This window comes from Tachypleus tridentatus, chromosome 9, assembly GCF_004210375.1.
Source record: "Tachypleus tridentatus isolate NWPU-2018 chromosome 9, ASM421037v1, whole genome shotgun sequence".
NCBI lineage: Eukaryota > Metazoa > Arthropoda > Merostomata > Xiphosura > Limulidae > Tachypleus > Tachypleus tridentatus.
The window spans coordinates 160,231,178-160,244,424 of NC_134833.1; the positions used below are offsets into that span (position 1 = coordinate 160,231,178).

At 36.0% G+C, this 13,247-nt stretch overlaps 1 protein-coding gene across 1 annotated transcript in view; it reads left to right on the forward strand.

The window, feature by feature from the left end:
• LOC143227547 (uncharacterized) overlaps positions 1-13,247 on the forward strand; it is a 48,185-nt gene that overhangs the window by 24,491 nt on the left and 10,447 nt on the right. Inside the window, exons 7-12 of the mRNA XM_076458981.1 lie at positions 1,029-1,192; positions 4,408-4,637; positions 6,307-6,395; positions 6,514-7,897; positions 7,993-8,286; positions 11,866-12,059. Coding sequence (XP_076315096.1) covers positions 1,029-1,192; positions 4,408-4,637; positions 6,307-6,395; positions 6,514-7,897; positions 7,993-8,286; positions 11,866-12,059 — 2,355 coding nt within the window. The remainder of the gene's footprint in view (positions 1-1,028; positions 1,193-4,407; positions 4,638-6,306; positions 6,396-6,513; positions 7,898-7,992; positions 8,287-11,865; positions 12,060-13,247) is intronic.

Sequence of the window (13,247 nt, forward strand, 5' to 3'; positions counted from 1 at the left end):
ATGTATTCATTCGTGTTCATTATGACTATAGCGTTACCTTTATCTGCTTTTAGAATTTTTATGTTTTTGTCTTGTTTTAGGTTTTTAATGGAATTAATGTCTCTTTTTGTAAGGTTGTTTTTTAGTTTTCTGTTTTGTGAAATTATGTTGATGATTTTGTGAGAAAATTATTTGAAAAAATCGTTTAAGATGTTGTTTTTAGGTGTTTCTGGGAAATATAAATTTGTAATTTTACCTGGGAAGTTTGGCTGTTGGATGTCAATAAAATTGTCTAAGTTGTCTTCTTTTTGTTGGTTATTTTTGGTTGTTTCCTTGTTGTTGTTCTCTGTAGAAAGTATCACAAGTCTCCTGGCTAGGTCTTCTAAACATGTTTTGATTTCTATGGTTGGAATGTACCTAGGTGCTATTGCGAAGTTGAGTCCTTTGTTAAGTAGATATCTGTGTTTAATTGTCGGTCGGAAGTTTTAATTATGAGGTTAGTCAACGGTTTGTCATGTTGATGTCTTTTCTGTTGTTTACATCTTAGTTTTTCTAGTTTTTTGTTGTGGCAGATCTTTTTTGTCTCTGTCGTTCTTAGTATTGATTTGGTTTATGTTTCGTTGTATAAGTCCGTAAATCTCTGGTTTAATGCAGCATGCCAGTTGATGCCAACTGTTGGATCTGCAAATTTGTTGTGGGCATGAAACCCTCAAATCAGATTCAAATCTTGGTATTTCTCATGTTCTAGAAAAAGAAAATAAATAAAAATATAAATTTTAGATATCTTAAACTTTCTATGGGTTTTTTTTATCCGTTCATTAGTTTGTCTCCTGAAATATAATTTCAATAATCCCCGCAGGAAGTCGCATGAGTTAATAAAATCGTACGTGATTATTGAATAAGTTCAGAAGGAGCGAAAACCCGGATACAAAAGTTGAAACGCTTCATATACGCCGTAAATCAAATTTATTCAAATTTCGTAATGTTGTGATAAAACACTTAATGCTTTTTTATCATATAAACATCTTTCATTATTTTTTCACCAATAGATCTCGTGTTGTGGTTGCTTTCTTTAAACCCCAACGTTGTTAACGCTGAGAATCAAAATGGTCGATCACCGCTCCACGTAGCAGCCTTTACCGACAATGTTGAAATTTGCAAAATTCTATTGGACCATAAAGCCAACATAAACCCCATCTTACAGACAACTAAGGTATCATTATTTCTTCTGGAGTATCGTGTAAACGTCTTACTTGTATAATAATTTTCTACGTCATTAATTATCTTACCTGATAATTAAAAATTAATAGAAAAGTTTACTGAGAAACATCTGTAAAAACAGTGCAATAAGTGCACCACAGTTATTCATCGTCTGGACAAAGTTTTCACAATACGTTATTGAAAAATATTATAAAGTGTCTGAGAAACGTGTTTGTAAAGATAGTTAACTGCGTTTTAAAACTGGTTTTGTGAAATAGTATTGTTGTTCGTTTTAATGCAAATGCAACAAAATTCGCTGTCTGATCTCTATCCATCTATTGTGATAATGCTGAAGTTTGTCTGTCCTGAAAGTGCGTGCACAACTTATTATATAAATGCGCGCTCGCTTTTACGACAGTGTAAACAGAAGATAGATGTAAATCTACTCTGGTAGACCTATACCAAAACATATTAAAGGTTTATCAGTTTTTAAAAATGTCTAACGTTAGGTCGTAAAATAACACTATAAGTTTATATATTGATGGTATTAAGTACGATAAAGTTTATTCCGTAACTAAACTAAAGCAAAAAACGAACACAAATTACGGTATTTATTTCTTTATCGATTATATATAGGCCGTACTAAATAAGGCAGTGGTGCACAAAGTCCGGCCCGCGATGTCCAACGGGAAAGTCAAACATAGAGAGTTCGTGCTCGAAGATTAAGCGCTATAGAAGAATATGCATTAGATTAGATACTGGATGGTTCCATATTTGTGTTGAGCAATAAAGAAAATTTAATAAGCAAACCTCGTTAATGCATAGGCATTTAATCATTGGCGCAATGACGTAATATTTCTGTAATTAAGAAATCTCACGCGTTCTAATTGTTCTTCGAGATTTACTTACGAGCCCTATTTTGATATTATTTCGTAACAAAATGGCAGCTAATCGTAAAAGAAAAGTTGACGAAAACCGGCAGTTTCATGATGATTGGACTGCGCAATACTGTTTTGTTCAACAACAGAAGAACGTGATTTGTCTGCTGTGTCATTCGACAGTAGCAGTGGCGAAGGTATCCAATATATAGCGTCATTATAAGTCGAAGCATAAAGATTTCCACAACGTTGTCGGTGATGAACGAACAGCTCGAATTGAATCTCTGTGGCAGTCGCTGAATCACCAGCAGAACGTTTTCTCAAATCAGTCAGCAGATTTAGGTTCAGCATGTGAGGTCAATTACGATATTTCGTTGATGATAGCGAAATATGGCTGACCGTTTACTGGTGGTGATTTTGTCAAACAATGTATGATTACTGCATCGGAAAAGTTGTGTCCGGAAGCAGTTCGCAAGCTACAGACGGTGGCTTTGAATAGTATGACAGCTCAACGAAGAATTTCACACGTCTCAGCAGACGTGACAAGGCAGCTTACAAATAAAGTAACCAACTTTGTCTACTTCTCTTTGGCAGCAGACGAGTCTACTGACATCAGTTCAACAGCTCAGCTACTAGTTTTTGTTCGTGGTGTGTCGTCATCGTTTGATATCACAGAGGAACTAATCAGCATGGGTTCCATGAAGGGTCAGACAACTGGGTCTGCTCTATTCGAGGAGACAGTACGACTGTGTAGTAGTGTTTCATTGGAATTCACGAAACTGGTAAGTGTGACAACTGATGGAGCACCAGCCATGACCGGAGAAAGTAGCGGGCTGGTAGCACTGTTGATGAAGCATCGAGGAAAGCAGAACAAACAATTGGTGAAGTTGCACTGTATTATTCACCAACAGAACCTGTGCAGTAAAGAACTTGGTTTTCAGACACTGATGGCATTAGTGACGAAAACCATTAATTTCATCAAATCACGAGGGCTCAATCACCGTCAGTTTCGAAGACTATGGTTACCTTGTGTATCACTGTGAAGTACGCTGACTCAGTCGAGGGAAGATGCTCAGAAGATTCTGGGAGTTGATTGATTAGGTGATAGAATTCCTCAGAAGCAAGAACAAAGATACAGAAGTGATTTCCATGACTGATCCAGCATGGCAAGCTGATTTGACCTTTCTGGTCGACATGACACAACACTTGAATGATCTGAATTTGAAGTTGCAAGGCAAAAATCAGCTTGCAAATCACGTCTCAGCTTTCAGGACAAAGTTGCAGTTGTTCCGGCAGCAAGTAGCATCAGGCAACTTCGTGCACTTCCCACTTTTCAGTCACAGCTACAGAAGAATCAGGACATTGACACATAAGTTTATGTTGGGAAGTTAGATACCTTGATTCAATCCTTCAACTCACGGTTTCATGACTTTGACCAATGCAGATGATGAAACTTTGTGCTGATCCTTTCAGTGTGTCAGTGGATGACTTGTTAGCAGAATATCAGCTCGAACTTACTGATTTCCAGGCATCTGATGAACTGCGTGCTATTTACCGAGAAAACAGTTTGCTTGACTTCTACAAAACGTTGCCTGATACACTTGCTAATCTGAAAGAGAACACTTGCCCACACCAACATGTTTGGCAGCACGTACTGCTGTGAACAGGCTTTCTCGCATGTGAAACTGAACAAAAACAACACTCGCAATCAGCTGACTGATGATCATCTAGAAGCAGTCTTGCGTCTTTCAACGTCAAACATCAAGTCGGACATTTCTAAGCTCGTAGATGACATGCAGCACCATCCATCGCACTGACTTTGTGACAGTTGACGTATCATAACATTTTTTAGAATAATGTGCAAACTCTTTGATGTAATCCTTATTTGTGTGTTCGTAAATATGATGTCCATCTTGTGTGAAACAACTGTGGGTCAATTTTAATCTTCACTTTTTTGTGGCCCCCAACGGTTACGAGAAGTCTGTTTGTGGCCCCTGACTCAAAAGGTTTGTGCACCACTGAAGTAAGGGTTTTACTAATGTTAGGCCTAAGACAAGTGTATTTAAACATTTTGGTGTCTGCACTTCGAATTAATTTGTATTATTATAGAAATCCCATATTTAAAGAAGGACTATTGCAATCAAGATATTAATATGACCGCAAATGTTTTACGTGTCTCTGCTAATCTTTAATATTTCTAAAATTTCAAAACATATAACATATTTCAACAAGCAGGCAATAAAACAAACATAGTAAGGTAAGAACAATCGTTAACTTATGTAATAATCAGCTATTTATGCTATTATTATGTGTAATTATATTATTTTTTTAATTTTCTTTTTATATCCAGGGTCAGTTAATGTCTCCTCTGGATGCAGCTATACGGAGAGGAAACAGAAACTGTGCTAAGTACCTACAACTTCATGGAGCAATGCCAGCCAGTAGGCTATTAGAAAACCAAGAACTTAGTAGGCGAGTAATTCTTATCCAGGGAGTTAATTATTCAAATAATAAAAGGACCAAAAACTTGGCACAAGTTACCAGAAATTTAGTAACCGTTTTGGCAAGCGTGGGGCCAAAGTAACAAGATATGTGTGTTTTCTTATAGCAGAGCCACAACGGGCTATCTGCTGAATTCAAGTAACAAGATAATTAGACTAATTACTCCACTAATACGTACGCACGATAGCTGAAAATAAAAGAACTTGTGCCTCTTGAATTAAGTTTCAAGTTAAATTATACATCATATTGTTTTTTAACTTTTTGTGAGATATTTAAAAAAAACCACCTGATCTTCATCTGGTAAATAATAATTTGTAAGTGAATCCAGTTCTTAATGTTTTCCTTCACCTTTGTACAGTTAATGAAAGGATGTTCTACGTGTGTTTTTCAAGACTGATAAATAGAGAATTCGAAAAGTTACAACTTCTTGGAAAAGTGAAAACATTACATAGCAGGTTGAAATTATGCTACTTGTGTAAGTTCTTATTAAGTGAAGTAAAACAGTTACTTCCTAAACTTGAAATTCAGATACTGCATTAACATTACATGGTTAAAATATTTAATATTTTGTACAGAGCTACTCTCCATCATATTGGAGAATTTAATCTTTTTCATTTTGGTTTTAAAATATAAGCTTTTTAACTGTTTTTTTTTTATGCAAACATAATCATAAAATAAAGTAATTCGTAAGTAGACTCTATTCTAAAATGTTTATCCGCTTCAATCACTTAAAATGATGAATCTTATTAAGTAATACATGTATTTTGTAAGTTTTGTTTTTTAATTTCGCGCATAGCTACTCGAGGGCTATCTGCGCTAGCCGTCCATAATTTAGCAGTGTGAGACTAGAGGGAAGGAAGCTAGTCATCACCACCAACCGCTAACTCTTGGGCTACTCTTTAACGAACGAATAGTGAGATTGATCGTCACATTATAACGCCCCCACGGCTGAAAGGGTGAGCATGTTTGGTGCGACCGGGGATTTGAACCCGCGACCCTTGGATTATGAGTCGAACCCCTTAGCACACTTGGCCATGCCGGCCCGTATTTTGTAAGAGAAATTAACTCAGAAAATTCCCCTAGAGAATGCATTGAAGTTTAGTTCACGTAGATGCTCACAGATGGCAGCTCGAAATTTTCAGATTTTCAATTACAATAATGCGTCTGTGAATATTTTCAATTTATAAATAGTTTTTCACTTCTACCTGTTATCATTACAGGGATAAATAGGTTATTAGTCTATAGTATCATATACTTTTGTGCATTCATAACTGCACGTTAAATCAATCTAAAGCGAGACTGTCTAATAGGTTATTTATTAAGTAACTTGAGAAAAAAATATTATCATTCTCTGGCCAAAATTCTTGTATACTTCAGCTAACTCTCATTACTAAACGTAAATTAATAGAACCCTAATAGAGGGCGCTACTTAATTATCATTTTAATCTTTAATGTGTTTTGTTTCTTTGATTATTGACTCTCAAACAATGAATGATTGGATAAGAAGTGAATACTGATACGGCGTCAAACTCTGCTTAACATTATTCAGAACGAAATATTCACCTGAACTCTAATTACTTAACGTATTGTTAATAGTGACGTTATCTTAACTTACCTAATTTAAAAAAGTAAACTGTTTGAAACTGAATATAGGAAATAACAAACATTTAAGTTTTATCTTGATCCCAAACTAAAAAAAAAAACATATGTATGTTTAACTTAAGAATATATTGACATATCTTGTCAGGTCGATAACTGGACAGTTAGAAAAAGCACCAGAACAGAAAGTCACTCCATCAGAAGAGAGCTTATCACCTTCTTTAGACAACAAGATCAGTCAGTTTAACCTTGAGTCTCTACTTGATGAGAGAAAAACACGTTCAGAGTCTGTGCAAACAGACCAGAGCAAAGAAGACAAAAGAGATATAGATGTCCAGGTTCATATGTCTTCCAGATGTCCAGAGAGGTTTGAACATTGTCGAACGAGAGTACTATTTAAAGAACAGTGTGAAGAAGACGTCTTCTGACAGTACGACAAGCAGAAATAAAGGAGAGAACAAACGGGTGAGACAAGCTATTATCACCAACGTATACGTATCTGCTTCTGATGATAATAAAAAGAAAAGGAAAGAGAAACAAAGGTATGAGTCTGAAGATGATGAAACGTCAGATGAAGACAGAGTAAGTGAACCCCACAGAAGACGAATAAAGCGTCAAACTACAAGAGGAAAGATGTCAGAGAAAAACACAGATGATTCTGATGGCTCTGAGGTGCATGAAAATAATGGTCTTAGAAAAACGAGACAGTCAAGAACAGATAAAATTCACAAGCGAATGATTAGATACATTGAAGAAGACAGCAGAGAACAATATGAAGATGAAAGCGACAATAACATTAATGGGCAAGATGAAAAACGGGAAATAAGAAAAGACAGAATGGGGCGTGATAGATCAAAGAGTTATGAAGATGTGAATGAAAGAGAGCTGGAACACAGAAACACTTGGAAAAAAGAAGAAACTAGTGAAACGGAAGATTCCCCAGAGAAATATATATATGATGATAAGATAAGGGGTAAGACAAGGAAGGTTGAGGTAGGAAATTATAAAGAATACGAAGAAAACATCAAAGTAAGCGAAAATAAAAAATATAAAATTACAATTTCATCTAATGAATATAACAAGAAAGTTAAAGAAAGTGGCGATCCTAAAAGAAATAACGTGCAAAGCAACCGACAAACAAAAGAAATTCAGGGCAACGTTAGCGAAGAAAACAGTTTGCAAAATGAAAATAATGACAATGAATATAATCACCAAGAAAAAGGAGAGCTTGGGGGAAATCAAAATGGTGGTAACATTAGCACAAGCGGTACAGGTGAGTTTAAAGTTCATGAAAAGAACAAATCTCAGATGAGGTCACATGAAGAAAAATTGAATGAGATTCCATCAAGCATTACAACAACTGACTTAACAAGGCCATCTCTGAAAGTGATAGAAGAATCTGAAATTCAGGAAAACAAAGAAAATGGCTTAGGACAAAAAAAATCAACATCAATGTCGTCTTTGGAAGACACGACCTTATCACTTACTTTTACTAAACTACAAGGTGAAATGTCCATAGAAGGTAATTACAATCAAGATTCACCAGAGAATAAATTTACTACAATAATGGACAGTGAAAAGAAGAAGCCGATGCTAGAAAATCAGAACGGTTTCCATAGAGAAAACGTTGATGATGAAATACAACTGAATGATGATCTAGAAGCAATAGATGGAGATGAGAACCATAATATAAAACAAAGAGGAAACCTCTTGAAAACAAATAGGGAAGATAGTTTACTGCTAGTAGATAACTCACTAAGGCAAACACAGATCTTAGCAACAAGACATCTTTCTGAACAATCAGATGATTTGTCTGTTGAAGAAGGTGAAATAGAAAAAACGGGCGTAAACGTCTCGAAGTTGTAGGAGCTGAAGAAGATCGTGATATAGCACCATCTATCGGCGAATATAAAACAGTCAGTAGTCGAAAACATGTTAGGCCAAAAGATCGGAAGTCAAATGTTTCTCATGTTAAATCGAAACTGGATACAGAGGCACTTACTTTTCGGAACAAGAGACCCAGTAATGTTTCTTCAGTAGAAGTGTCAAAAGAAAAACCTTACGAACCCCGTAACAGTCCTTCAAAAGAAGTTTTTATTGGTGACGCGATACAGCAAAGTTTGAAAAAGTAAGTCTTTTTTTTATAGGTCTTTAATTAAAAATACTTAACTTCTGTCATGGTTTGTTAAACAAATTATGATAAAAGTATACTGTAATTTGTGTTTGTTGTTAAACACAAGACTACACAATGGGTTATATGTGCTGTGCCCAACCACAGGTATCTAAACGCAGTTTTTAACATTTAGGCCAACAAACTTACTACTGAGCCACTGGGGTGTAGGTCGTAAACTACAATAAAAAAAAGGTAATTTACAGATATAATTATTGTTCCTCTCAATCTCTCTAAAACGTTATTTCTAGTTGTTTGAGTTGGGCGGGCATAACCTATTGTTTAACGTGCTGGGGTGCTTAATAGGAGGTCCATCGTTAGAGTCTTCAAAAAGCGTCTAAGCTTCTCACCTTCAGCTTTGGCGCATTAAAAATTTAATAATTACTCCTGCTTGATGGTTAAGAGTAGTAGTGTTTGCACTTGTGTGTTTGTTTCCTTATAGCACAGCCACATTAGGCTCTCTGCTGAGTCCACTGAGGGGAATCGAACCCTTGATTTTAGCGTTGTAAGTCCGTAGAATTACCACTGTAACAGTGGAAGACTGCGCTGGTGTTTTTGGTTGATTAACTTTCCTGTTGTTAGCATTTATAAATTAAGGTTGGCTATGCCTGAACTAAGAAAGAAGTCTTTCTAGTGACCGATTCGTTCATGTGGTTTAGTTATGGTGCAGTTCAAGCTGGAAGCACCAGACATCAAACATTGTTACAACAATCAATAAAGTTGTAACTATTAAATGTTACAAATAAATTTTAAATATCCAGAAATAGGCTTAGAAACTATTGTTTAAAAAATGTCCCAGTTTTGAACTACTGCGTGATGGTTCTGAACCGCATTATCAGGTCAATATGAATACCATCTGTCTTGTCATATACACGTAAATGTTTCGAGTTACTTGCGTGCTGCGCGTGTCTTCATGGGAAAAAAACAAGTTAAATTGTAGTTAATAATTTAGTAAATCCTTTCTGGGTTATTCAATAATCGGCGAAAAACTTTCTATCTCGATTCTTTAAAGTTCAGACGAACATGCGAATTGTAAGACTTCCTCTTCGGATATAAAAACAAATATATATATTACATCATAACCATAACATCAAACCACAGAAGTCAGACAAATGTCAGTTTTGGCACATGATACAATTAGTTTTTAATGTTTTTTTATTTATTTTTAAAAAATCTTTTTGACACCACTAAAGCCTAAAGTGAAATCTCTTTTGATACAAACATTTCGACTTTACATATTAATTATAATACTGGTACCGGTAACCGCCTGGAAATATTTTAATAACTAATCATTTTTAGTGCTTTCCTGAAAATCCCTCAGTTAATCTATATGTGTATAAGTCTATCGGCCGAGCGCCACCTAGTACCTAGCGTGACGGACCTTGAATATAAGTTCCAAGGTTCGTAACAAGTTGAAGAAAAAAGAAAGAATACCGTGCTCCGAAAGTTGAGGTTGTGAGTGCGTTATTAGAGTAAGTGTCAGGTGCCATTATCTGATTAGAGTAACCCACAAGTTGGCGGTGGGTGATGCTCAGTAGCTACCTTCTCTCTATCTTGTTACTATCTTGAAATTTAACAAAAATGAGCAAAAACAATCATACTAGCCGAATACCCTTACGATTAGCAAACAGTGCTTACTTGGGATGTCATCAGTTGTTAGAGATGACGGTTCGTGGTGGCTATGAACGATTAGCAAACAGTGCTTACTTGGGGTGTCATCAGTTGTTAGAGATGACGGTTCGTGGTGGCTATGAACGATTAGCAAACAGTGCTTACTTGGGATGTCATCAGTTGTTAGGGATGACGGTTCGTGGTGGCTATGAACGATTAGCAAACAGTGCTTACTTGGGATGTCATCAGTTGTTAGGGATGACGGTTCGTGGTGGCTATGAACGATTAGCAAACAGTGCTTACTTGGGATGTCATCAGTTGTTAGGGATGACGGTTCGTGGTGGCTATGAACGATTAGCAAACGGTGCTTACTTGGGATGTCATCAGTTGTTAGGGATGACAGTTCGTGGTGGCTATGAACGATTAGCAAACGGTGCTTACTTGGGATGTCATCAGTTGTTAGGGATGACAGTTCGTGGTGGCTATGAATGACTTGCAGCCTTGTACAGTAATCCAAAGACAAAACTTCATAAACGTTGAATCTGCATGTGACCTTTTCACCTTCGTTTTGCTTCACTACGCGCAGCAAATTCAGCTGTTCACATTTTCTGTACATTCGAATAGACAAAAATAAAGTTTTCCGCGAGGAGAAACGGGAAAGTCGTGACCCCTATTGCGTATCTACATGCACACAGGATTTCGCGATGTTGGGGTTGCACATCGCGTAATAAAAACGTTTTTTGTTGTTTTTTTCAGAATCACACATATATATGCAAGTGTTCCATTATTGTATGATATGGTGATGTTGTCAGATCTGACTGTTTGTACCTTTCCTTAGTAGTGCTGATGTCTTATAAAGCTATGTTTTTTATTTCTTATATTTTATGCATTGTTTTCAATGTACTCAGTATAAATGGCACCTTAGGCATCAATTAGGGTTAATAACCCTGCTCTATAGAGACTCCAAGCTTTAGACATGGTTGCTCATAACTTAGAACTGACCAGGATAAAAACAACCAACCACGGCTTAGTTAACCGAATAGCAGAATTGAGTGTCACTTTTATAACGCGCACACAGATGATACTACAAATGTTGTTTAGTGGCATATTGCGATCTCGAACCTTGTGTCTAACCACTAGACTACGTCTGGTCTCTTACTGTATTTTCGGCTTTCAAATTCAAATTTTGTATGTAACTGATTTCTAGATATCAAGGTGGTAATATTTTTTTTATAAATAATGCTTTGTTTGAGTAGATTTTTCAAAGATTTATTAACTACATTTTTTGAGGCGTCCTCTAGCGACGTTCTTTTACTGTAGTGTAATTAACTGTATTGAATTTATTTCAGTAAAAGATATATTTAAATATATGTATATTTAATGATTAAATTATCTGTTGTTATTTTCTTCACTCTTTAAAGATTTTAATATAGTTTTCGTACGTTTCAAATTCATAACAAAGCTATACAGTGAGCTGTATGTATTCTTCCGCCACACGTATCGAAACGAGGTTTCTAGCATTGTAAGTTTTCAGACACGCTTTGACACTGAAAGAGTTTGGACATAGTGTTATAAAAGGTACTGTTCCATATTATCTGAATGCATACAAGCACCTTTGATTCTAGATACATTGACTGAAGTTTTAATTCAATGCGCAAGGGAAAAGTAAAGACCCCTAGGATGTATGTGCTCTAAGGGTACATGTCAGATTTGGTGACAATCGATTCAACGGTTCACCAGTCGTGAGCTGACACACAGAGAGAGACTTTTGTCAAAGAACAGTTTAAATATAGAAAACAGTCTTAAAGCCTTACATGAGCTGACACACAGAGACAGACTTTTGTCAAAGAATAGTTTAAATAGAGAAAACAGTCTTAAAGCCTTAGAACTGCTTTAACCATTTTGAAAAAGTAAGTAATTTCTCAGTAGGAACCAGTTAGAGCGAAGATTGTTCGAAGATCTTGAAGAGTTAAAGAAACATCAGCTGCGGTACGGACGAAAGAACGAAGACCTTGTTGTACGAAGACTGGCCAATAAGCTGCGCAAAGACGTCGTGGCGATGGGTTTACTGGAATTTCACGGGCCTTACCACTATCTACCTTACGAAAAATATTTATTTGGTAAATATTTTCCTTTACTTCGTAATGGTATATACGTTTTGTCTTGGTGTTTTATTTTAATGTTGTTGTTAAGCGCAAAGCTGCACATTGGATTAGCTGTGCTGTTTTAACTGTGAAGTATCGAACTCAGGAATTTATCGTTACGAGTGTATCATAAGGAACGTCTTTCTGCTCCTTCTAAAGGACTAATAAAATCCACAAATTGGCTCAAAGAAATTTAAGTGTCAAAAAGACTGTGAATTTAAATATAAAAAATACTTTAATATGTGTTTGTTTAGAATTAAACACAAAGCTACACAATTGGCTATCTGTGCTCAGCCCACCAGAGGTATCGAAACCCATTTTCTAGCGGTGTAAGTCCGCAGACATACTGCTATGCCACTGGGAGGCTAATATGAGTGACCAAGTAATATGTATTTATATTAAACTGAATTACTTAAAGAAGTCATTTAGTTTAACAATAACAAAAATATTTGTCGTCTTTTCAGACTTTTTATTTTTTTTTTAAATAGAATTTCGATTCATGGAAAAATAGGCTTAAAATATTTTTCGCTTGTCGCCTGGTCCTATTTTCAAAAAAAAAAAAAAGAGTGGAAGATACAACAATTTGTTAAGCATTTCATCCAATAGATTTTGTAACAATTTCAGGGTAATGAATCCACAAAATGTCTGACATTTCAAACATTTGTTATAAGGGATAAAACGGTACAATTCTGTATGACCGGTGACATGTATGATTAAAACTTTAGTTCCATTAAAAGTAATCACGTGTGGTCAGTTTTGAAGGGCCACGCATGGCCACGTGGGTTAAGGCGTTCGACTCATAATCTGAAGGTCGCGAGTTCGAATCTCCGTCGCACCAAACGTGCTCGCCCTTTCAGCCGTGGGGGCATTCTAATGTGTGCTCAATCCCACTATTCGTTGGTAAAAGAGTTGGCGGTGGATTTTGATGACTAGCTACCTTCTCTCTAGTCTTACACTGCTAAATTAGGGACGGCTAGCACAGATAGCCCTCGAGTAGCTTTGTGCGAAATTAAAAAAACGTTTTGAAGTATATAAACGTGGTTGAGAGATCAATAGGTAAACACACGTGATATATGTGTTTTTCTTATTGGAAGAATCGTCTTTAATTACATATAGAAATGTTTCAAACACATCAAATTAACCTTCCCCAGACAAGTTTTTATT